General features: G+C 40.0%; 1 protein-coding gene across 10 annotated transcripts in view; it reads right to left on the reverse strand.

Annotated features, from left to right (window-relative positions):
- The window catches only part of GRIP1 (glutamate receptor interacting protein 1), a 619,135-nt gene that overhangs the window by 98,038 nt on the left and 496,653 nt on the right, over positions 1 to 24,444 (reverse strand). For 4 of the 10 annotated variants that reach the window (XM_072973029.1, XM_072973026.1, XM_072973030.1 and 1 more), the window contains 4 exons: positions 10,266 to 10,413; positions 8,425 to 8,594; positions 2,438 to 2,593; positions 1,600 to 1,755 (listed from right to left, as the gene is read on the reverse strand). In XM_072973029.1, the coding sequence (XP_072829130.1) occupies positions 1,600 to 1,755; positions 2,438 to 2,593; positions 8,425 to 8,594; positions 10,266 to 10,413 (630 nt within the window). The remainder of the gene's footprint in view (positions 1 to 1,599; positions 1,756 to 2,437; positions 2,594 to 8,424; positions 8,595 to 10,265; positions 10,414 to 24,444) is intronic. The other 6 variants (XM_072973033.1, XM_072973032.1, XM_072973028.1 and 3 more) reach the window with 3 other exon arrangements.

Here is a 24,444-nt window from a genome sequence, read left to right on the forward strand (position 1 = left end):
CCCATGCAGGCTGGTTCCAGAGTCTGTGCTCATAACCAGTTCACTATGCTGCCTTCAATCAATTTCTCCCAAGAGTAAATAATTTACTCTCTAGTGTCAGCTAAGAAATACATGACACTCTAGAAGGTCCTTGTTCTTTTGACTACTCAAGCTTCCTTCCATTTACATGGACTGAAGATGACAAGTCTCCTGATATCTGAAGGGATACGCATGTCAAAATCCTGAATACACCATAATGGTGGTATGCGATGGTTTTCTTTGTGAGGAAACCTTCAGGTTCCTGTAACATGAAGGGACCCTTTCCCATTGTGGGTGATGGCTGGTCTCCCACACTAATGGCGGCACTGGTGGAACGGGCGACAGATCCACCTGTGAAGATGAATCTCTGGCGAACAAGCTGCAGAGCCAACAGGTCCAACCACCCCTTCTCACAAGAATATTTTCTCCTTAATACCAGCCTTGGAGTACCTGGGTTTTGTTCTGTTCACGTAACTTAAGAGTGTTCCTTACTGTATCCCCATGGTAAGCACAGGAGAGACCCCATCTTCTTTTAGCTTCTTTCCGGGAAACGGCTTCTTCCCAAAACAAGAAATACACCACTCTATACTATGATTAGGTCTGGTTGGAAAGATAGGTGTTCTCTTTCTTTAAAACTTCTGTGATTATGATGAGAGATTATGATTTGTTCTCCTACCCCTACAAAAGAAAAATCTAGCAGTGATGTGTGCTTCTTCCCCTTTTCCCTAAGGCATCCAACCACCCTTTTCTTTAGATGTACAAACAGCTATCCAGAAGCAAGTAGCCAACCACATCTTCCTAGTATTGCCTAGTCTGTAATGCACTTGGCTGCCCCAGAAGACTGTATTTCTAAGAATCAAAGTCGAAATTCCTAGATTTTAGGATGCTTGTTGTAAAGATGAGCAATCTTCCTGAGGCTGGAGTGGGCCACAGAAACACATGTTAGACTAGTGATTTTCAGTAGGGTAGGTTTCAGGCGAAAGCATTAGAATCTTGGGGAATGAGATATAGTCTGAAAAGACCCATTTTCAAGGGGAATGAGATACAGTTTGAGGAGACACGTTCAAACTTACCATTGCCTTTTTTGCAGGGGGAGGTTCATGAAACATAATTTAATATTAAATTTATAATAATATTAAACAAATGCATGGGATTCTTATGCTTATCAAAAGCAGGACCTAGTTTTCAAAAAAAAATTGCTTTAGAGTGAATAAGAAACTAAGAACAAAGGTTTCATGTCCAAATGTACCCAAAATATAAGGAAGGAATCTTAGAGAAAAAAAATCACATCTTTGGTTATTTTATCAGATCAAAAGAGCAGGAAAAAAATCTCAATTAAAAAGTTGTAGGTAAAGGTAGTATGAACAAACTAATTCAATCTAAAATTGTATTTGGTGCAAGCATTATCACGTAGATAATGGATATCACTTCAATGGTCTTCGGTACATGGCGGCGGCTGTGAGCTACTTAGCGTCTACCTGATCATTTGGGCCCCCTAAAACATTCTTCCCATTGGATTCCTTATATCAAAGACTCCAACACACCCACCTGCCAAATGACATTGGCTAACATTTCACTTACGTGAGCTTTTGAAGTCCTTCTTTTTCAGTCTCCTCCTCATCATGGTTCCACGTGGGCTAGTGGAGTAGAGGCTTCGAGGTAAAGTCCCCATGTTCAGGGAGCTCAGGCTGTATGCACTCATGGAGGTAGGAGAGAAGGATGAAGACACCAGAGCTGCTGTAAGAGAGTGAAGACTTGGCATAGAGCATTCGCAGGTAGGGTGTGAGCCTGCCACACCTGCCAGCCAGTAACAATCCAGAAAGACAGACAGGATGAACAGCCATGGCTAGTAAGTACCCCAACCAGTCAGAGGCCAGGTGTCAGCAGCCATGGAGACCACGCTTTAGAATCCGAGTTAAAAGTGCCCAGAAATGCTTGAGAAGCAGCATGATCCTTATAAATACAAAGGAACAGAGAGGCTCTAGGAATTTTGCTTTAGACAAAAAAAGTAAACATTAGGTTTCTCCACAGGCAACTTGATGCATCAGATACGTAATCTCATTTTCACAGATATTTTCTGACATGAATTTCACAAGTGGTTCCACATACACAAAGAAGATCTGATAACACTGTACTCCCTATAATATTCTGCAGTGTTATTTCCTGACCCCACATAAAGCATTCTGAACATTTACATCTCTTCCTAACAACAAATGCTTTTGGATGGAAAAGAAAAACTTACTAGACATCAGAAATGTTAAGTTGCTAGTACAAAAAAAAAAAAAAAAGAAAAGAAAAGAAAAAGAAAAAGAAAGCACACAACACCCCATGAAGCCAAATACGGTATGAATCAAATAAAGAAGGAGTGAGAAGAATATAATTAAACAAAAGAGCAGGAGGAGAAAGCCTGGAACATTACGAGGGCTGTTTGGAGGAGGCGCTTTCGGAAAAGTCAGGGCGGGCGCTCTGCAATGGTCAGGGTGGTACGTATTATAGTGATGGTAGGTGTGAAGGCTGCAGTGGCCGCTGGCCCAGGAATCCCAGGTAAGTTGCCTGTCGCTCCTCTGAATTTTCACTGCCCATATGATGTGATGATGAGAAATCAGAAAACAAACAAACAAACAAAGAACCAAAAAAAGGAAAAAGTAACTGAACTGCACAAATAAAAAGCATAACAACAACAAAAAAATGAAAGCTGCTTGCAAAAAAAAAAAAATACTAGCTTTGCCCTTCTCTCAGAGGTCAGCAAAACCGACGATTAACGTCAGGGATGGAAACTTTTCATCTTCCCAAGAAGAACGTATGTTTCTCCCCAGCCCACTTGGTCTCCTTTTAAGATGACGACTGAATCAGTCTCTAATCTCCCCCCGTGTTTCACAGCAGAGATTAAAAAAAATTTTTTTTAACTTAAAAGTCACCCCCACAAAGATCTATGGCACAAGATTAGTAATTAAAGATTTGCAAATCTTGGTCAGTTAGTATCACTTGTTTTGAGAAAAAGACAAGATCAGTAATTCACACTGGCTCCTGATTCAAGTCCCACGTCACGATTTACTGCTCTGACTTTTTAATTACACTATTATTCATCATCGGAACTTGGTTTTTCTCAACAATAAACCACTCTAATCATCTATCAATATCAGGATCTTATCTACACCCTAATAAGAAAATAAAAGTCTCAATGATTTTGAGGGTATTTTTTAAAAATGTATTTACATTTGAGAGGTATTTCATTATTAAAATATTTCAAATGTTTTTATATTTCCTTAAGATACCATGACATTTTAGTAAAGTTAATTTCAAAATTTTGATGTCCCTTTTATTTTTAAAAAATGTACATCATGTTTCCATTCTAATTTCAATATTGTTTAGGTTTGATTTTCTACCTGGTGTTCTGAAATATGAGCACTTGTATGTCTGTTACTAGGTCTGATATGAAAGTTTTCATTGACCTACATTAAAAAATGAAAAACAAAATACGAACTTATATCTCCTTCTACTGACATGATTCTAATGTTAGATGCCTTGCGTGAGAATTATTTTGCAGTATTTATTCAGGTAGGGGGCGCAAATACTCTCTAAGTAGTTAAAGGAGGTTTATTTAGACGAGTTTAAACTATACCATCCATGGTATCAGCCTCATCAACCACTTCAGAGCCTTTCTGGGATGAGACAGAATGAGAACAAGAACGCTAGCACGGACAGACCCCTGTGGGCTGAGGCAACCTGGCTTCTGTTCCGGCTCCAGCTCGTCTTCTCTATATGACCCTGGCCAGTTACTCAACCTCTCTAAGCTTCCATTTTGTTCTGTGTCAAATGGGGATCACGAAGGCATCTATCCCACTGCTCACCTGTGCGAATTACGCACCTAAGGTGCTTAGCATGATGCTAGTACACAGAATAAAAACCAATGCTGTTATTAATAGCATCGATTCTGCCTCCTTTCTATCTACTTGCCAATGAATGACCTTTTAAAGGAAATAGAGGTATCTCTCATGCTACGAATTTCACTCACTGGACGCTTAAGTTTAGAGAACATTTCAGAAATCTGCAGCACACTTGTATGGCCACCATAATTTTGTAGCTCTAAGCCATCTGGCCCTTTCCATCTACCCCGTGCTGTTTCTAGTTTTGAGTTCCATCTCTCTCTTCACAATTCTAGTTTCCAGCCACCAGCTCCTTCAGCTCGACCACTGCCACATCTTCAGATGTGGCTCCCTGGTTCATCTCCTACATACCCACCTTCCAGCATCCGGAACACAGAGTGATCTTTCAAATACATAAGTTAGGTTATGTGACTCCCATTTACCATTACAAAGAGAATCAAATGTGAGCCCTACTATCTCTCCAGCTTCATCACCTAACACTCCTCTCATCATTGCCTGCTTTAGTCATGTTGGTCTTCTGTCCTGTCTTAGAACCAGCCAGGCTGCTTTCTGCCTCAGGGCATTTGCACTTTCTAGTCTTCCTATCTCTAATATTCTTCTTCCATTTGTATGCACAGCTGGCTTCTTCCCATCATTCAGGTCTCTGCCCAGGGGCCACCTCCTCAGAGAAGTCGTTCTGACCTCCCCAGATGAAGTAGCTGCCCTCTCGCATGCTATCCTATTGCTGTTTTATATTCTTCATAGCACTTACTGCTGTCTGAAATGGCTTTATTTATCTAATATAATTCCAAAAATAATTTTTAAATTTTTTTATTGAAGTGATTTATATTTATTTTATATACTTGTAATGTTTATCTCTCTATACTGGACTGTAAATTCCATGAGAATAGGAATCTACTTTGTTTGTCCTGCTCACTAGCTAAATCGTAGCAACTAGAACAGTGCCTGGTATACAGTGTAATGACTGATGAACAAATCAATGAATGTGTGCATGAATGAATAGGAATATCGGCCCGCAAGTCCATGTCTACATTGCAGCAGCATTTTCCTTTTGAGAAAGAGCACTGCAGGGGAGGTCCCTGGTGGATTCTCTTTCACCATCCCCATTCCACTCTGGGGTGTACAAGAAGACTTGGAGCAAGATACTAGCATTGCTGGGTCTGGCTAATCTGCACCCACAGCCACAGCCACTCCATCGTACTCTTTATAAAGTACCATCTGGGTTTCAAATGAGGTCTAGTGAGTGCACTTCAGAATCCTACACTCACTTTTTGGCCCAGCTCTTTATGGAGTGCTTTGAAAATTACTGTGCATTTCTGAGCACTGTCAAGCCCAATTAATAGCATAACAAGAAAGGTGTTATTGACCACTGACTGTGTACCCAGCACTGCCCCATTTCTGGCAGGCAGGCAGGTCATGACACTTACTTTGACTTTGAACTACTACTGGGGTCTAAATCGTCATACATACGAAATAATTAAGAGACAAAATTTATATAAGATAATGCACAAAACCGTATGCCATGGATAATGAGTGCAAAGGTGTTCAGCAAATAATGTTGGTCAGAGAAGACAGTTACTGCCTGTTTTGAATGTGCACCTTAAATCTATTGTTTTATCGTGGTGTATTTGATACTCATATATTAGGCAAGTATTTCAGTTTAAAAATGTTACATTTTTGGCATGCTCTTTCATTTTGCAAAAAACATTCATTTGCATTCCCCCATTTAATGGTCCTGATAATAACAGTCATTATTCACTAAGTACTCACTATAAACCAGGCATTGTGCTAAGTGCTTTTACATTAATTACCTCAGAAAATACTCGTAATATACCTGTGAGGTAGGTACTATTATAACGCCCATCTGCAGACGAAGAAACTGAGGCATAGAAAAGTTGGGTAACTTGCTGAGTTCCCAAGTGGTGGAGCCAGAATGAAAGTTCTGAGAGTCTGACTGTGAGTCCCTGCCCTCAGCCAGCACACTACACTGTGTCTTCCCAAGTCCTTTGTCACAGATAAATGAACAACAGGTGAAAATAAAATGTCTTCCCTATCAGTCCATGGTGATATCATGGCTGAAACTGTAAGGCGTATGGAAGGTACTTCTGTTTGTTCTCCCCTCTAACTGCACCCTCTTGTCCTGTCCGGGAGGTGAAGGGTGTAGGCAACAGCTACTCTGATGGTTGCTCCCAGAGCTCAGGAATGGAAGTCCTCCTCGTTCTGAATGTATCCAACCTCATGACTCTGCTCACATTTTCTTTTCCAAAGTCTCAGTTTCCTTCAGTCATGACTATGTCTCCCAAAGACCCTTCGTGGGAACAATTTCTGACTTCTTTAAAAACCAACTCTTGCTGGTTTTTCAAATGCTGCTACTCACCAGCAACTGGCACAGTTAATCTATTCCTGGTTGATGTGCCCATTTCTATATTTCCCTGAAAATACTTTGTGAATGCTTTGTTGCTAAGCAAAACCTGGGAAATGTTATATCTCTATCCACTCATAGGATGAGAGATGTGCTGTTTAGGCATCAGAGGTCTTGAAAAAATAACCAGCACTTTCTTGTGGAAAAAGGGTAGAACTATGTAAACCAATTCTACTACATACCAAAACAGAAGTTTGAGAATTATAAACATCCTAACATTTTGGGGGTATTTTTTTCTCCTTCTTAACTGGGATTTAATTATGTTTAAGAACCAATATTTACTCCCTCTTGGAAATACAAATCTGATTTTAACATGAAATGTGGGGAGATGCCTGTATGTTAGATAAGGAAGATGGTGAACAACTTTCAACAAAAGTGGATGATAGGGTCAGAAGTGGAAGCTAGAATCACTTAAACTACCAGCTCTTCACCCCTTTGAAAAATCAGAAATGACATGAGGTTTTCCACAGTGAAGACAAAAAAAAAATTAGTTCTTGGTATCCATCCATTTTAGTATATAAATTCATCTTCTCAAACTGTCTTGGCAGGTAAAGATAGTTAATATTTCATGAGTGGAAACTATCTGAACTATTTATGATTTGTATGCAAGGCAAATAAACGGTGGGGGAAATGAGGTTGCTAAAGACAACGACAGCTTTATAGGGTCTATTCACATTTCTGATTCGCTGATACCAGAATTCACCAAACAAAATCTCATGCTGAAAAAGCACTGCGCTGTGTGCACCATGACACCTGCTGTGCTCCAAGTCCAGTCATGACTTCAGATTAATTGAGAAGGAATTTAACAGTTTTAGAAATCTCTCTCCTCAGCCAGTGAGTGGGAAAGGCTCCCACAGCCCCGTGACAGGAACTGAACATCTCCACGAATCGCATGCCTTATCATTTCCATTCAAATGAGGCCGAATTTCTGTCTATAACCTGCCCAGACTGCCTCATTTCTTTACTCCAAAGTGCAAAATTAAAATCTGATAAAGGGAATGCTGTACTAGAGATTTTCATTAGCTCCAGGGCTGTCTAAGCTCCATTTAATTAAAAAAGGTTGCATCCAGCTGACTCATTCAGTATGAAAATTATTTGGTCCCTCTTTCTTTTTCAAACTGTGGAAAAGTGCGCTGTGTTTTAGTCAGTGGGAGACGTAGGATACAAGTGACCTCCTCGTCAGCAAAATTTAGGTTCCAGAGAAAATTCTTCTCTCCAGCTAAACATACAGAAATGTGTGTGTTTGCCTCTAGAATGCCCTGGTAGTACTAGTGAGGTTTCAAGGATTTGGTCTCAAGGAATGAAAAAGGATGGTGCTCGGTTTAAGGAAAAGGAGGGAGGAGGGGCTGGAACAAAGACTCTGCTGGAGAGTCTTTCTTTATTTGACTTTGGGCTCAAAGTCCTTTCTCTTGCACCAGGCTTTATTTAAAGATGCCCAGGTGGGATGCTATATAAATACTCAACGAGCATATCTGTGAGCTTCAAGACAGTGAAAATGCAGATCCCCTTGGGTGACACTTGTTATCACATGCGTGTTGTCAAATATTCTGATACTCCCAGGAAAAACACTTGGCCAGAAAGGTTGTTCTCCATCCTATGGTAAAAACTACTCTGGCAAGCAGTGAAAATATAGACAGTCATCCCTCACGCAACTGTGTTTTTGCTCCAGATATTTGAAGGGTCTGCCATTAATACTCACTTTATAGCTATTTTTAAAAAGGAAGAGTTTTACTATTTGCCTTTATTCTCCTCTAAGCAGAGTGGAAATGTCATAGAAATAACAGGAAGTCAAATGATTTCCCTTCTCTCCACACTCAATTTGCACCAAAGGCTTAAAAAAAAAATCAAATAGTACAAGCCTGAAAATTCTATTTCAAACAATACTTCTTTCCTCAATTTGGGGGTTTAAAGTAAATTACCTGCGGTTTGGGAAAAGGGATTTGGAAGAGGAAGACGAGTTAACAAAGATCACCTGTTGTTTTGAAAAGAAATGACAAAAGCAGAATTAAACTCAGTGTCTCGCTGCCTTCTAACTCTGCTGCAGAAGCAATCATTGCAAGGGGAAGATAAAAGATTTCTCCAGATGGATCCTCTCACCATGATCAGGTCCCTTCAGGGCCAGGCGGGTCTGGTGATGGGGCAGAATCTCAAGCTTGACCTGGTCGGTGGTGTTTGCCAGGAACTGGGTGGCTTCTGCGAGCGTACAGTACTCCATGCTGGTTCCATCGATGGACAGGATGTGATCGCCCACATGCAGAGCACCACATCTACGGGAAGGGGAAAGTGTCAGTACGATGAAATGCGTTCCTCTTCAGATCACGACTTTCATGCCCTTCATAGTGAAAACTTCACAGTTTTCATTTTACTTAAGAAAAAAGGGAAGGGTTTGCATATTATAGGAAACTCCACCTGTGAGATGTTTAAGCACCTTGGGTATGAACAGGAATGTAAAGCCTTCTAGAAAATACAGAAAACAATAAAGGAAATGTTTTTCTCTTCTCCTTCATAAAGATATATTATTTGGAGGAGGGTAGTGTCAAAAGTTGAGGGGAAGTGAGCAGAGCAGAGGGAAGAACAGGAAAAGGTCTCCCCTTGACTATTCTGTGATTTTTCCTCCTAGGTTTTTATATCAATAGATAGGAGTTGATAAATAGCATCCTGACGTACTAGCCGAGTGAACAGCTACTTAAACTGCTTACCTCTCTGAAGAAGGGAAAAGAAGCAGAGGGAGATGACTAAAGCATCCTGCACCATTGAACTGGAGAGCACGCCTGGGCAGGGGCCATCACAGTTCAAGGGCTGAACGCAGGTAAGACCACGGTGGAGCTGTAGATCGACCACTTCAGGGGATGTCACAAGTGACTGCACTGGAGTTGTGTTTGGTTTTCTCTTGTGGGGGGAGGGGCTTAAGGTTTTTAATTAATTTATTTATTATCTTTTTAATGGAGGTACTGGGGATTGAACACAGGACCTTGTGCATGCCAAGCACACACTCTACCCCTGAGCTACACCCTTCCCCTTGCATCGGAGTTGGAGGTTCACCAGGCAGAGCCAAGGCACATGGAGAAGAGGACTGGAAACAGGCAGGGGGTTTGGGCATTCAATAGTCCATGGTGACAAAAGTCTATTTCTCAAGACAAAAAAAGGCATTTCAAGCCATCCCTTCCATCTAAAAATAAGATTCCATTTGGATGCACTTGGAGTGTTTCAGCCATGGGAGGTGGGGATTTTCTCACCAGGAGCTGTAAAATAATCTATTAGGTGGTATGGTAGTCTTCCCCTCCCCCCTTCTTGTAAGTCTAAACGATTAATTAGGAAAAAGAACTCAGCATAAAGAACGCGCATTTTTATCATGTCGTGGGAATGAATGATGTTTTCAGGGACTCTTGAAGAGTGTGAAACCCTAAGATGAACATACAATGCAGTGGAGGGCTTTTCTTTAAAGATCACATTATTTTAAAAACAGTTTTATTTATTTAAGAAAAAAGGAATACGATTTTATGATGGCAGGATTGAACTGTTAACAATTCAAGAAAACCCATGACTTCTCTGCATGGAACACAATAAAGATCTGCTTAGCTACCCTAAACCAAAAACAGGCTACGACCCTAGGACACAGCAGGAAAATGTGCTCAGTTGCTTGACTTTGATCCCCCCCATTTTTAAAGGCCACACCAAATATCTGGGTGAGGCAACATTACAGCATAGCGTGGCTGATAAGATAGGTGTGTTTTTAAGCTCTAGAACAGTAACTTGCTTTGTGCATGAAACTTATATAAACTGGCAGAGGAGCCGTATTTTGTGTGTGTATGTGTGTGTATGCACATGTAGGAATTACATAATGTGTATATATATATATATATATATATATAACTTTATCTCTGTACATTTTAACACACAGGCAATTTTGAAAAGCAGGCACTTTCTATGACACTCACCTGTCTGCAATACTTGCAGATTTGATTTTGTCTATGACAATGACCTGTTTGTTACAGCACATCGAGGTAGTTAGGGCCACCCCAAGGCTGGCTCCAGGAGTTTTGGCAACTTCAACTAGTAGTGGTCCGGATGCTGTTGCCACAGAATCTGTGGAAGGACAAATTTCAGAAAACAAAACAGAATGAAGCAAATAAGCAAACAGACACACAAAAAAGGTGGAGAAAGTTCAGGTCTGGTGTTGTTCTGTTAGATTTCTCTCCATATAACATCCCCACGTCCAGTGAGTGGTAACTTCTTAGGGCATCTTTTAGGACCCTGGCTCTATCTAGCTTGGATTACAGTAATATGTACACGGATTTGTCTCTTCAATTAAAACATAAGCTTCACATCAGTTAGGATAATGTCTTGTGCATCTTTATGTTCTCTAAAGTGCCTGGCACATAGTGGGTCTCTCAAGAAAAGTTTTTAAAGTGAATTAATTAATTCAATAAACATCTTAGCACTTACTATGGATGGATGATACATGGATGGATGGATGGATGGGTGGATGGGAGGGAGGGAGGGAGGGAAAGAAGGATGAACAGATGATTTCTCTAAGTAGCCCAACAAGAGGAAGGCTTTACACTAAGTTCATTTCGTAAATCCTTTGGGTTTTCTCTATTTTGGACCTGATCTAGGGCACCTCTCCCTCAGAAGCATCTTCAACCATGCTTTATTTTCAGCTTAGATCTAACTCTCTTCATTCCTTCAACTTGTACTCATCCTTGGGCACCCAGTGTGAACATCAATTCCCCTGGGAAGCCTCTCCTGACCATGTTTTGGTGAGATCCTTCTCTCATGTGCTCCCACAGCCTGCTACACGCCTGCTGTTGTAGCACACACCTCACTGTCTCTCAATTTAAGTGTAGGTCAAACGCCTGTGTCCTTTGCCAGACTGCAAGCTTGCTGTGACGGCAGAGACTGTGCCTTGTCCCTCACAGCATCCTCAGCACCCAGCATAATGACTGGCACAGAGGAGTTGTGCGAGAAGTAGTCGTTCAATGAAGGCATGAAACAGTAAGACTCATGACATCGTTCAAAGCTCAGAAAAGGCAGAGGTCATACAGGAAAGAGCCCTGGACATGGATTTTTAACCCCTGCGTTTAATTCTTCTTTTGGACATATTTTGATCATGGTACCCTAGACAAGTTACTAACAGTTTCTAAGGCTGCTTGCTTACCTAGAAAATGGTACCTTTTTCTCAGTGTTTACTACAGTGGAAATCAATGTATAGTTACAGCATTTTGTAATTAATAAAGTGCTATACACTGAGAATATTATTATAATTATTGATATATTATGATCTCAAGACTTTGAGTCATCTCATTTTTCAAGACTGTATATTGTCTGTAGTACTTTTATGACTTTCTACTGCTTTGGTGTTTGAGACTTCATTAATACAACTCTGTCTTTCTGCAAAGTACATCTTTAACACCAAGCCACTACCCAGATAGGGTGAACTAGGAAATCTGCATTCCTATTGCTAAAGTGCAGGCAGTATTCACTGAGTCATAAAGTTAAAAGTTCCATGGGAGAGAACCATCTTCAGTTCAGATGAAGCAAGATATTTCTTAAATAAGGTAAAGATGGGAACAGTAATGCCAACAACATTCATATTCCAGGTATGCACTATGCACTTGTACGTACTATGTTTCTTAAATGATTGGATCTTATTTACAAAACTGAAACAGACTCACAGACATAGAAAACAAACTTATGGTTACCGAGGGGAAAGGGTGTAGGAAGAAATAAATTGAGAGTTTGGTATTTGCAGATACACACTACTATATATACAATAGATAAACAACAAGGTCATACTATACAGCACAGGGAACTATATTCAATACCTTGTAATAGTCTATAATAAAAAAGAACATGAAAAGGAATACACACACACACACACAACTGACTCACTATGCTGGACACCAGATATTGACACAACACTATAAATCAACATTTTATATGTCAATTAAAAAACAAGAAAAAGGCAGAACTATGGAGATGGTAAAAAGATCATTAGTTTCCAGGGGAAGGGGAGGGATGAATAGGCAGAGCACAGGGGATTTTAGAGCAGTGAAATTACTCAATCTATTAATTACTTGTATCTATAATGGTGCATACATATCATTAAACATCTGTCCAAATCCACAGAAGGTACACCACCAAGAGTGAACCCTACTGTAAACTACAGATGTGGGTTGATTATGATGTGTCAGTGTGGGTTCATCAGTTGTGACAAATGCACAGCTCTGGTGGGGATGCAGTTAAGGGGGATGTTGATAAGGGGGAGGCTGTGCCTGTGCGGGTACAGGCAGTGTGTGGGACAGCTCAATTTTTTTGTGAACCTAAAACTGCTCTAAGAAACAAAGTCTATTTAAAAAAAAATGATTGGTGATAGTTCTAAAAAAGGTTAAGAGACCCTCAGGGCCTGCATCTCTTCTTATCAATTTCAGGGCAGAATTTCATTAAAAATAGCTGGAAGAAGCCAAAGGTCTTAGTCCACTAAGAGGACTTTGTGGTTCTGGGGTGTTAACGGCTATAATTTCCCCCATGAACCTAACTTTGTGGTCCTGCTCAACTTGCTGTGTTAACATCTTGATCTTCGGCCACTGACAACATCTGGCTTCTCTTCCTTCTCCCTCATTTCCTGCTTTGTTTCTCTCCAGTGCCTGGCTTGGTCACGGTGCTGTCCAGGGTCCTGCCGCACTCTCACTTCGGAGTTTACAGTGAGTGGCCCCTGTGTCTATTTGCAACGGTGGTTATCACCTCATCTGCCTCAACTGAGACCTCCTACTAAAGCATCCTGCTTGGCCCTCGAAGACTTTTTAGTTGTCCCTCCATCACTAGGGTAGTTGATTCTTCCCACCTCTCAACTCTAATAGCCCAGGTTCCGCTGCTAAGCCAAGTGCATATAGCCTGATGCCTGTGGCTTCACCCCCAGAAGTCTGCTGTCCTCCTCTTCCTGGAGTTTGCTCCCCAGAAATGCCTTTTTCTGCTCAGGTTGAACCTCATGTGACCTCTGGCCTAGTGCTGCCTTTTCTCACATTGTCTTCACAGAATTTTAGAAGGGCTCATTTTAGAAGGACTGATTTCCCAAATCACTTCCCACAGACTTGCTAGATTTTAATAGAAAGGTTTGTGAGGTGACAATCACATATTTTCTTCCACATGATTTTCTCAGGTCTAGAGATAAATTTATTGGGCTTAACAGATGAAAGTAATAAAGTTTCTCTGTTAGCTCTAACTTAACCTCTTACAAATGACAGAAACTGACAGTTGTTTCTTAGTGTCTCATCTTCCTTTCTTTCTTAGTAATAAGCTTTCTACGTTTCAGCTGAGCAAACGGCTGCCCAGCTAGGGACAATGCTTCCCAGTCTCCTCTGCAGTGAGGTGCAATCATGGGACTAAGTTACAGCCAACGGGAAATGAGTAGAAGTGAGATGCGATGCAGTCTTAAAAGAATGGCTCTGCCCCTCCTCTACCTTACTTCCCCCTTCATGCTGATGCACTGTGGCCCAGAACGGGTGTGGCATCTTCCACCATGCAGACAAGGGCAGGGACCACATGATAGAGGACACGTAGATTCCTGAAACTGTATCCCCAGAGGTTGCTTAGTCTCCCAAGAAATAAACTCCTATCATATTTAAGCTAGTAGTGTAACTTTTGAGTTTTTGTTACCTGCTGAAATTATATCCTGACAGGCTTTTCCACATGAGTCTATTCCTCCAACATTCCTTTCTTTCTTGAATTTTTATTCTAAGAAGCAGTTATTTATAGTTATTTGCAGATGTGAATTTTATAAAACCACAACCAACCATTACCCAGGATGCACATTAGGTTTTCATTTTTCTTGAAAGCATTACATCATGAATAAAGATCCGAGTTTTATTTTTATTTTTATTTTTTTAAGGTCCAAGTTTTAAAAGAGGCTATTAGCGTGCACAAAAGTTGTTTAAATATAAACACTCATATTACTATTTTTTTTGGTGGCCTCTATATTTGGTAAGGTATTAGAAATTATATCCTTGTATGGTTCTACTATTCCAGTTAGAGTGAAGAATAAATAAGAATTTATTTATTTATTTATTTATTTATTTATTTATTTATTTATTTATTTATTTACTTACTTACTTACTTACTTACTTACTTACTTACTTACTTACTTATTTATTTATAGAAAGAAATGACAGGAAGAGGGACATTAAGAAGCACAGGGAAAGGGTACCACATCTTCTGCCAGCATTAGTTTAGAGGGAGAGAGAGAGCACGCGCAGCTGCCCTGGCACACGTCTCTGAATGGAAACTAGGAAAACAGTCTCTCTGTAAGCAGGACTCTCCCATTAAGGCTTTAAAGGAACAGCAAGTGCAATGTTTCTATCTGTGGGAGCCTAATGAGCAGTGAATGAGTTTCTTTTAAAATTTAAAGTAGAACGCATCAGGACCCTGAAAAGAGAACTGTAGACTCATGGTTAAGGGAAGAAGCAGCGTGATTCTGAGCTGGGCTCAGGTCTGGAGGCCTGGAGGGGGTCTTCACCATGCCACCTCCCATGTGGCCCAAGGCACCACCCCCTCCAGACCTCATTTCCTTCACCTGTAAACTTAGGGGACCTCAACGACAGTTCACACACCTGCTTAGGTAGGTGTGTCCCAGCCTCCTCCCTTCTCCCCTCCCACTCTCAGGGCTATCTGAAAGGATGCTTCTGGATTTTTTACAGCAAGGGAGGAAGAGGATGAGGCTGACATGGCCTCAAGGAGACTGAACTCAATGATTAACCTTTTTAATTTTGTTCTTCATTTTATTTTATTTTTTGAGGTCTAATGTCTAATGTGAACTTGACTCTCCACTTTACTACCTTTCAGCAGTTAGGATGTCTGAACCACTGGGCCAACTAGAGATCACAGAGGCACTCAGGGAAATAATAATACTTAAACAATAATTGATAAATTCCCCCTTGTTAAAACTTTCCTTTTGCCAAATAACCTATGGTGTTAAAAATCAGGATAGAGGTTACCCCTGGGGAAGGGAGAGGCTGCATGGAACAGGACCTGGCCCATAGGGAACAATGTTAACTATTACTGTTATTACTACCATTATTATTAGTACTGTCAGACTGTTTTGAAATAAAAGGAAAAAGTATCAAAAAATAGAAAATTTCAATAAAAGTTTTCTAACCCTCATAACCTATGACTGTTCAGAAAAGTAGCAATGTCAGGCAAGTAAGAACCTAGTGGGAACTGGAAAATTAGAGGTTAATAAGCTTCATAAAAATACACAATAGCTGAATTTAAATTCCAGTTTCCTACCAATGAGTAGAAGAGGTGAACTGCTACATATAAAAGTAATTCTAGACAATTAACGTTTGTCAAGATGGGATGCAAAAACTTGCATCCAAAAGACTGCGTTTGAGGAATGGTCCCCCACACCTTCGTACCTTCGTCACATAATAGGACACTTTCCCATTAAAGAGTTTCCAGGGCACAACTTTAACTTTTTAACAAGACTGTGTTACATGGAGGTCCTAACTTAGGCAGAAAAAAAAAATGATGAGGAAAAGAAGGCACTTATTTCATGTAAAGGTGATCAGGGATTGCTGACAAGAGTTTACTGAATATGAGCTAGAAACAGATGATACCCTCAAATCAGGATAATCTGATGAGATTTTAACAAAGGAAGTATTTAGAAATGTGTGGGCAGGTTAACCACAAGGGATGCCATACTCTGAGTTAGAAGAAACAGGGCATCTTACTCTACGAGGCCTGAAGAGGCAAAGGATAGAGCTGTTAGGGAAATGAGGATTCAGAAAGGATGGTATGGAGAGGGCTACCTGACAGGAGCTGGGACCTTCAGTCATAGGATGCAGTCATCCTCAGGGAATCCACAGGGTGAAGCCAGGTAATGACACTGGACATCACTATCCTCCCTCCCTCTGATCTCTGCCATGATTCCCTCTTAGCTAAACCCACTGGAGCCAGAGGGCATGGGAGCCCATAATGCAGGTCACAGCACAGAGTAGCAGGGAGGAGGGCAGTGAGTGGTTCTGGAGGTAAAAAGAAGGACACCCTTATTTGTATATATCTCCAATCAATTTCTTTCCACAAAAGTCTGGAGGGTGTTTGCTTTAAAAAAAATGTAATATAAAGAAGCAATCAGGAAGAAGAAAAAGAGCTTACAAATGCCTTGCTCACAAGGGTCAACAGAGATGCCTTGACTGAATTGCAAAAATGACTCTAAATTATAGGTAAATTCACAGAGACAGAAAGTAGATTAGTAGTTGCCAGGGGTTGGGGGCAGAGGGGGCTAGAGGGTGACTGCTTAAGTTCTGGAACTAGGCAGAGCTGATGGTTGCACAACATTGTGAATATATTAAGTGCCACTGAATTTTATACTTTAAAGTGGTTAATTATACCTTATGTGAATTTTGATTCAGTTAAAAAAATGTGACTGAACTTCTCAGAAACCAGGACAATATCGGAAACATGGTCAACGATGCAGTTCTCACTGTTGGAAAGGAGGACGTCTTCTAGTCCCAACAGTGGAAATAAGGATTTTTGCAGCAGGAATCTCTAAAAGGTGGACAAGTGTATAAAATATATATGATCAGTTAAATACAGAGAAGACACAGAAGATGCTGATTCTAGCACATGATCAGAAAAAGTAACTGTGCTAAAAAATGAAACTGCCTCAAATGCCAAGGCAAAAACTGTATCTTTGTAGATAACCATTTGGTAAATAAGGCAAATAAATTACATTAAAAATTTTTTCTACAGTATAAAAAAAATCCCTCCCATGGAGTTCTGTATAGAGATGCTACTAACTGATATAAGGGTAATGTCCTCAATGCATTTTTATAATAGGACACAGGGGTGGTTTTCAATGGCTGTTCCTTGATCAAAGTTGAGGCATAAGATTAAAAAGCAAATCAAGGATGGTGTTTCTATAATGGGACAAGCTAACGTGGTGGTCAACTTGATCTACAGACAGATCCTAGGGTGTACAGACTGGATGTGTCCGTGGGGATCTTTCCTAGATATCAGCCTTTCCCCTTAGGTTTCTAGCAGAAGCTGGGCATTAGACAATTCAGGAAGGTCCTCTGGGAGGGGACCCTGGTTGTGCTGGCATTTAGGATACATGCCTGAGACCAGATCCAAATGCTTTTGACATCAGGTGAATCAGTGGCAGGATTAACATACTCTCAGGAGGCTGTAAAAACCTAACTAGATTCTTGTCAGGGTAGAAGGTCACCCACCTCACATTCCCACAGAACTGGGCTCTCTAGGTCTGCAGGCTAAGCCATCATTCCTGCAATAGCATGAATTTAAAAATACATTCACTGGGTGCTAACTATATTCCAGGAACGTCAGAAGGTATCAGAGACTCCAAGATGAAAATGTATTATCCCTTCCTTCTCATAAGCCCATGGGATCCCTTGCCAAGAAGGCAGGGGGAGTGCGATAGAACCCTTGGATTCCACTACAGAAACTTACTCTGTTGAACCGCATGAAGTCTCCAGTTACTTTTCTTTATAACAGCAGGACACATAATGTTTGCAATCTGCATCCCCCCTAATGAAATAATGAAATCTTTAATATAGTAGGGTCAAAGTGCTTTTAAAAACATTGGGATATCCTTCCAGATTTCTAGGAAGATTACCCAAGTATGTCAAAAAGTATGTCAAGTATGTCACGATCCACAGAAGGAGACTGAATCTCCCTGTCCGTAGGACTGTCTGCAGGAGGGTAACTATCGTTACCAAGTCTCTATGGTACATGTCAAGGGAGTGACGTGAGACCTATGGGGACCAGAGGAGGCTGAGCGAGGTGAGCTGGGATGGCTGGGATGAGCTTATTCGATGAGACAGAATTTGAACTGAATGCTTTTCAGCTGCCTTTATTTCAATGAGCTCCAGGAAAACGAAACTATTTTAGCAAGCACTACTTTCCAGCATTACCCATGTGGCAGTTACTCTCCACATCACAGAAGCGGATCTACAAATGCTAATGCTTAATTGATCATTAGCCTTCTCTGGCAATTGTTTTCCATAATAAATGTTTCCGCACTACAACATCAGGAAGCACACTCTGCCTTGTGGTGTTAAGCCTATTTCCCCAGCTGCCACCCCGTTCTATCCACAGAGAGCCTTATGAAAAGCCCGAGTCCAAAAGCCCTGGCCCTATTCCAAGATATCTCATAAGATACATAGGAAAAATAAAAGCAAGCAGACAGGGCAGATGAATGGGGCACCCTTATTTACGAAAGTGTAAGAGAGAAAAATGGACTGTGTCAAAATAAGAAAAATAAACAGAAGAAAAATCAGGAAGAAATAATCAAGAGCCCATCCCCTGACAGAAGATTAGTTTATTCCACTGAAGTGAAGCAGGGTTGAGAAAAATGGATCATGCAGATATAAATAATTCATGGTTAAGACATCTTAGTCATTAAGATATTTACACCCTCACAGAAGCCCTTGCACGCTGTGTTGATTTATGGGCTATGTAATTACATAAGATACACTGATGACTGTTTGCATGGGAAACATTTTGGGTTTTTTTATTTTGTTAATCAGTTTTCCCGCTTTGAGCCTGCACTTCAATCAGAGCACCAGGCTTGGTTAGAACCTCCGGGGTTGGGGGGCGGGGGTAGCAGGAAGACTAGGCTTGGTAATAGCTTTGCCTGCCTTCCATTTCTTCGGATAAAAAATACCTTTGGGAGACTTTTCAACTTACCCACTAGTTAAAAGTATTTTTATTAGTGATAGCCTATTCAAATATTGGTATTAATAATTTCAGCCCTTGTCAGAGGAGCTAAACTCCAATAAATATTTTTTTAACTCTAAACAAATGCTGATTTATTTTTGTCTATTGAAATACACTATTCGGAAAATATTCCCATAAAACAAAAAAATGGACCTTCCATATTTAAATAAGCCTATTTGAAATCCTAAGTTTTTCCTGGGCAGCTAAAGGGGGAACTTAAACAGCTACTGTATTGGAAGAAGGGTCCAAACAGTGCAACTGAAATTCAGTAATACGTCCCACATTAACTTGAGTTTCACTAAAGCATGATTTGTGATTGACTTTCATTCTCTGCAGCAGCCTCACTCTAGTAATTTTATTAACTTTGGAATATCTTGACACCCTCCCTCCTCTTCCATTTTACAGGACTGATTTTTCTTTTGTACCCTGATAATAAGGTTTCAGTGTTTTAAAAATTTTCATTTAAGAATAACAAATACATGGAGAAATGCATAAATTGTAAGTTTAAAGCTTGATAGCTTTTCATAAACTAAACAGATCTAACCTAGAAATAGAATAAAACCAGCATCAAAGAATCCCCACACATGTTCCTTTAAATCACTCCCCTGACTCACAGGTAACCACTGTCTTGACATCAAGCAGCATAGTTTAATATTACTTACTTCCTAAAAAGACTCTGTACTTTTCTGTATCTGGCTTCTTTTGCTTAATATTATGTTTGTAAGACTCATGTATATGGTTAGGGGTAGTTTTAGATCATCCATTCTCATTGCTATATAATATTCCACTGGATGAATCAGCCATAATTTATTCATTTTACTACTTAGGTATTTTCTGTTTTTTGGCTAATACAAATATTGATGCTATGAACACTCTAGTATGTCTTTTGGTGAACACAGGCATGCATTTCTATGGAAGTCATAACTAGGAGTGGAACTGTTGGGCTGCAGGGTGTGAATATGTTCAGCTTAGGTAAATACTATCAAAGAGCTTTCCAAGCATTGTATAAATTCATCGTCTCATTAATAGGGAATGAGAGTTTCAGTTGCTCCATATGTTTGTCAGCTCTTGCTGTGGTCAGTCTTCTCCATCATAGGCATGGAGCGGCATCACTTTGTGGTTTCAATTTGCATTTCCTTGATGACTAAAGTGTTGAGCAATCTTCCATGGCTTACTGGCCATCTGGATACCTTCTTTTTACAAAGTGTCTGTTCAAACTTCCCCACCCCAACTTTCTGTTAGGTTGTCTGGCTTACTGATTTGTGGGAATTCACAAAAACTTATTCTGATATCAGTGCTTTATTGAGTATATGTTTTGCAAATTATTTCCCCCCTCGATGGCTTACCATTTCAGAATCTTAATGGTGTCTTTTGATGAAGATAAGTTCCTAGTTATTCTTTTTAAAATTTTATGGTTAGTATTCTTTGATATCTTTAAGAAATCTTTGCTTCCTGTACAGTCATGATGATGTTCTCCTATGCTTCTGCTACAGGATTTATTATTTAATTTGCACATGTAGATCAGAAGTCCATCTGGAATTGATTTCTGTATATGATGTCACTATATATTTTCTTCACATGGATATAGCTGACCCATCACCAATTTTTTTTGAAAAGACCATTTTTCCTCACTGTATTACAATACCACTCATGTCATAAATTGGATGATTACATATGTACAGTTCTGTTTCTGGACACTGTTTTGTTCTACTGGTCAATTTGTCAGTCTTTCTTATGCCAGCAGGACAGTCTTAATTACTTCAGCTTGTTAATAGATCGGGACAGCTGGTAGCATAAATTCTCTGGCTTTGTTGTTATTCTTCAAGACTGCCTTGGCTTTTCTTGGCCCTTTGTAGACTGATGTTTTTATTGTATACGTAGCTCAGGGGAAGCTAGAACCCATTAGCTAAATAAATGAGGGAGCTTAGGCTCCTGGCTAAGGAATGACAACGTATGAAATAATCATGTTAGGATTTACATGGTGGGCTTCATTATTAAATTTGGTAGACTGCCATAGTTTTCACAGATATTTAAACATGTTTTTTAGAATACTAATAGAAGTCTTCCCATTTAAATTTCTAGGGCTCTGATCTTGTCCCATGGAGATACATGATAAAGAGATTTTAAACTTTTAAAAGAGGGGGTGAGAAAAGTAAGGTCACAGAATTCCTTAAGGAAGTTTCTGAGCACAGGCACAGCGACCTGGGGCACACTTTGTAGACAAGGCTGTGTTCCTTACTGCAAAACCTCTGGAAGCTGTCATTTCCATTGTCAGTACCAAGGTGAGGACTTAAAAAAAAAAAAGAGGGGGCATGATTCTGTCTACCAGGAGCAAGCTTTCAGGAAACTCACAAAGTTTATGTCCTACTTGCTATAAAAAGTGTAAAAGCCAAATGAATCTGGCATTTAAGTGACTGATACGAATGGGAAGGTAGAAATATCGGCCACAAAGTGAAAAATCCTTTGGCCTGACGGTTAAAAAGATTTGGCATATACACATGATTCCTGCACAATCATCATTTTCCATATCATCATTTTCCAGAAAGCCTGACTCCCCCTCAGTCTAAAAATAGTCAGTGTCAGGTTTTTCTGAGTTGGATAAGTGATCCACACAGAAAATGGAATGAATCTCCATCAGGTTCTGCTGAGGCAGAGAAACTACTTAAGTAGGAGTAAGTGCCTGCCAGCCTGAAAAAGAATTCTTACTACTCAGGGTTCTTAACCTCCCAAGACTGGGAGGGAACGAATGCTCTGTCAGGAAGAGTTAATGGCTTAATGGCAGCATGCAGACTCTCTCTGGCATCCTGGGCTAGGTTCAGCTTTATGGTTACAGTGAAAAAAAAGGATATCCTAGTTCTCTAGGAATAGATCTGCAATAAGATAAATGAATACCAACCATGCAGAGATCCTAAAAGCCAATTTACTTGTAAGTTGCCAAAAATATACTTAGAAATACTTAAAGCACCTATATTTCTGACTGACCTTGTGGTTTTACAGGACATAAACACAATATTTAAAACAAAACAAAAAACAAAACCAACACTGGGCCAAGTACAGGTCTAAAGACATGGCTGGATTAAAAACGGAAAACAATTTGACCACTATGCATTCAAACCACTGATACCTCGTCAATGAAGACGCAAAGGGAGCCTGACCAGGGCATCAACAGAGCAAGGGCACTAAAACAGCCCCCAGCGTGGGCCAACGTGACTGCTGGATAGGAAGACTAGGCACATTGTCCAGTGTCTTGAACCCTGTGGGTCCTCAATAACACTCATTTATTAATCACAAAGTAAATGAAATTTTAAATAGAAAAGTTTGACCTATTGCTGGAAGGGACAGAAAATAAGCTGGACATCAGAATCAGGACCTAGAGGGGAGGGTATATAGTTCAGTGGTGGAGTGCATGCCTTGCATGCACAAGGTCCTGGGTTCAATTCCCAGTATCTCTGTTTAAAAAAATAAACAAATAAATAAACCTAAAAAAATTACCTCCCCCTGTAAGATTAAATAAAAAAAAAAAGAATCAGGACCTAAAAAAGTTTAGACACGTTGGAATGCTGTGCGAATATTTAGAAGTTATTTTTAACAGGATGAATGAGGATGTGCCTTACGTTTTTACTGTAAGTTTACAAAGTGCTTTGTCTATCATCTTGTTTCTTTGTCGCAACCACCCTGTGGGATGAGCCCGGGCATTTTAAACACTCTCCAGGCGACTCCATTGTTCAGTGAGGGTGCAGAGCTCTTCCTTTATGCGGCAAGCGTGGTTGGCAGGAAGCTGTTTGTTACTAGAGATGTTCAAATAGAGTTTGGTAAGGAAAGTCCTGAAGAAATTCCTGCATTAGATTGTGGTCCAAGCAAATGATGCTGAAATTCAATTACTGCGGTGTTATCAACTTCAGAGAACACTGTCCCCCAGGGGGACTTACATGCCTTCAGAAGCATGTTTTGATCATCTTGCCACCTATTGGGTTAGATGGGTCTTCTGCAGGCATCTGTTTCTTGACAAGGGAGGGCATTTAAAAGTGATAAATAGCACTTTATACTTCCATGAACAGAAATGGAAACAACTCCTGAAATACTTCAAAATATAGAAAACTTCCCTAAACCAGTACAAAAAGCAGAAAGTTGAGCCCACTCTTTTGGTGGAAACTTGAGGATCTGTGGAGACCAAGGACATTCTGGACAAATCTGTAGAATGAAGGAAGGCGAGACTCTCTGCCAGAGGGCAAGAGATGGTTCCACTTTGAACCCTTCATCATGGAACCCCGACTTTGATGATGGTGCTGTAATATCACTCAGGGTGTCTTTATTACCTTAAGAAGTGCATATAGACCCTTACTTTGGGAGTACACCTGTGGCCTTTTTCCTTGACTATCTATTTCTCTCCTCACTTAGGAGACAACCTAGATCCTCATACTTCTGATTCCCCACGGAAATCTGGGCTGCAGACACAGTGCCCAGGAGTCTGTGAGAATGTCTGAGAATACTTGAGATGTTAAGAGAGGGAAGGAAAAAGAGGTCAGAGGATTCCTGGAAAATTATGTCTCACTCCTTTAGTCTGAGTAATTTTACCATAACCTGAATCAATAAAAATGTCTGAATGATTAAACACCAGTAATTAACTCAGTGTCTCACTTTCTTCCCTCATACTCAGAATTCTCTTGGGTGCTTAATATTAAATATTTGATGTTCTGGGATTTTTTTTTTTTGGTTCAATAATGCTCTTAGGCCTAACACAATTTTATTTTAAATGACAAGATTTCACTTTCATTTTTAAATATTCTCTGTAAAACTTCTTACTTTTGAAGGGATATTAACTGAGTCTTGCATTTCATTTTCAGAATCTTAAGTTTAGAGCAAAACAAAGACATAGCCCGTTACTTTTTCTGCTGCTTTCAAAACTTTCATCCATACTTAAAACACTCATTGTTTCATAGATTAACTACAATTATTCTCAGTCTTCTGTTCGGTATCATATTAGATTTGTGAGGTTGATTCTAGGTTAAACATGATATTATCTGTGTGATCGTGGGCAATTACTATGACCTCTTTGAGATATTACTTTGTGAAAAACAAGGATAAGGATGTATATGTCACAGGGTGGCTATGACAATTAAATTCTTATTAATAATAAAATGTATAAAGTACCTTGCACAGAGCTTGGCAGACACTAACCACACAAATTGTTAGTTCTCTCCTTCTCCACTGTTTCTTTAGTTAAACCCAAGACATGCTGATGTCATCTGTGCTGCTTAATTTCTTAGTTGGTAAATAAATTACTTTCTTTGCTTGACCAGAAAAAGCTAGAGAAAAGTCTCTTAGGTCAAAAAATTAAATTATTATTTATATGCCCCCAGAAGTTTAAGTCAGTGTTTGCACCTA

This window comes from Vicugna pacos, chromosome 12, assembly GCF_048564905.1.
Source record: "Vicugna pacos chromosome 12, VicPac4, whole genome shotgun sequence".
NCBI classification, from domain to species: domain Eukaryota; kingdom Metazoa; phylum Chordata; class Mammalia; order Artiodactyla; family Camelidae; genus Vicugna; species Vicugna pacos.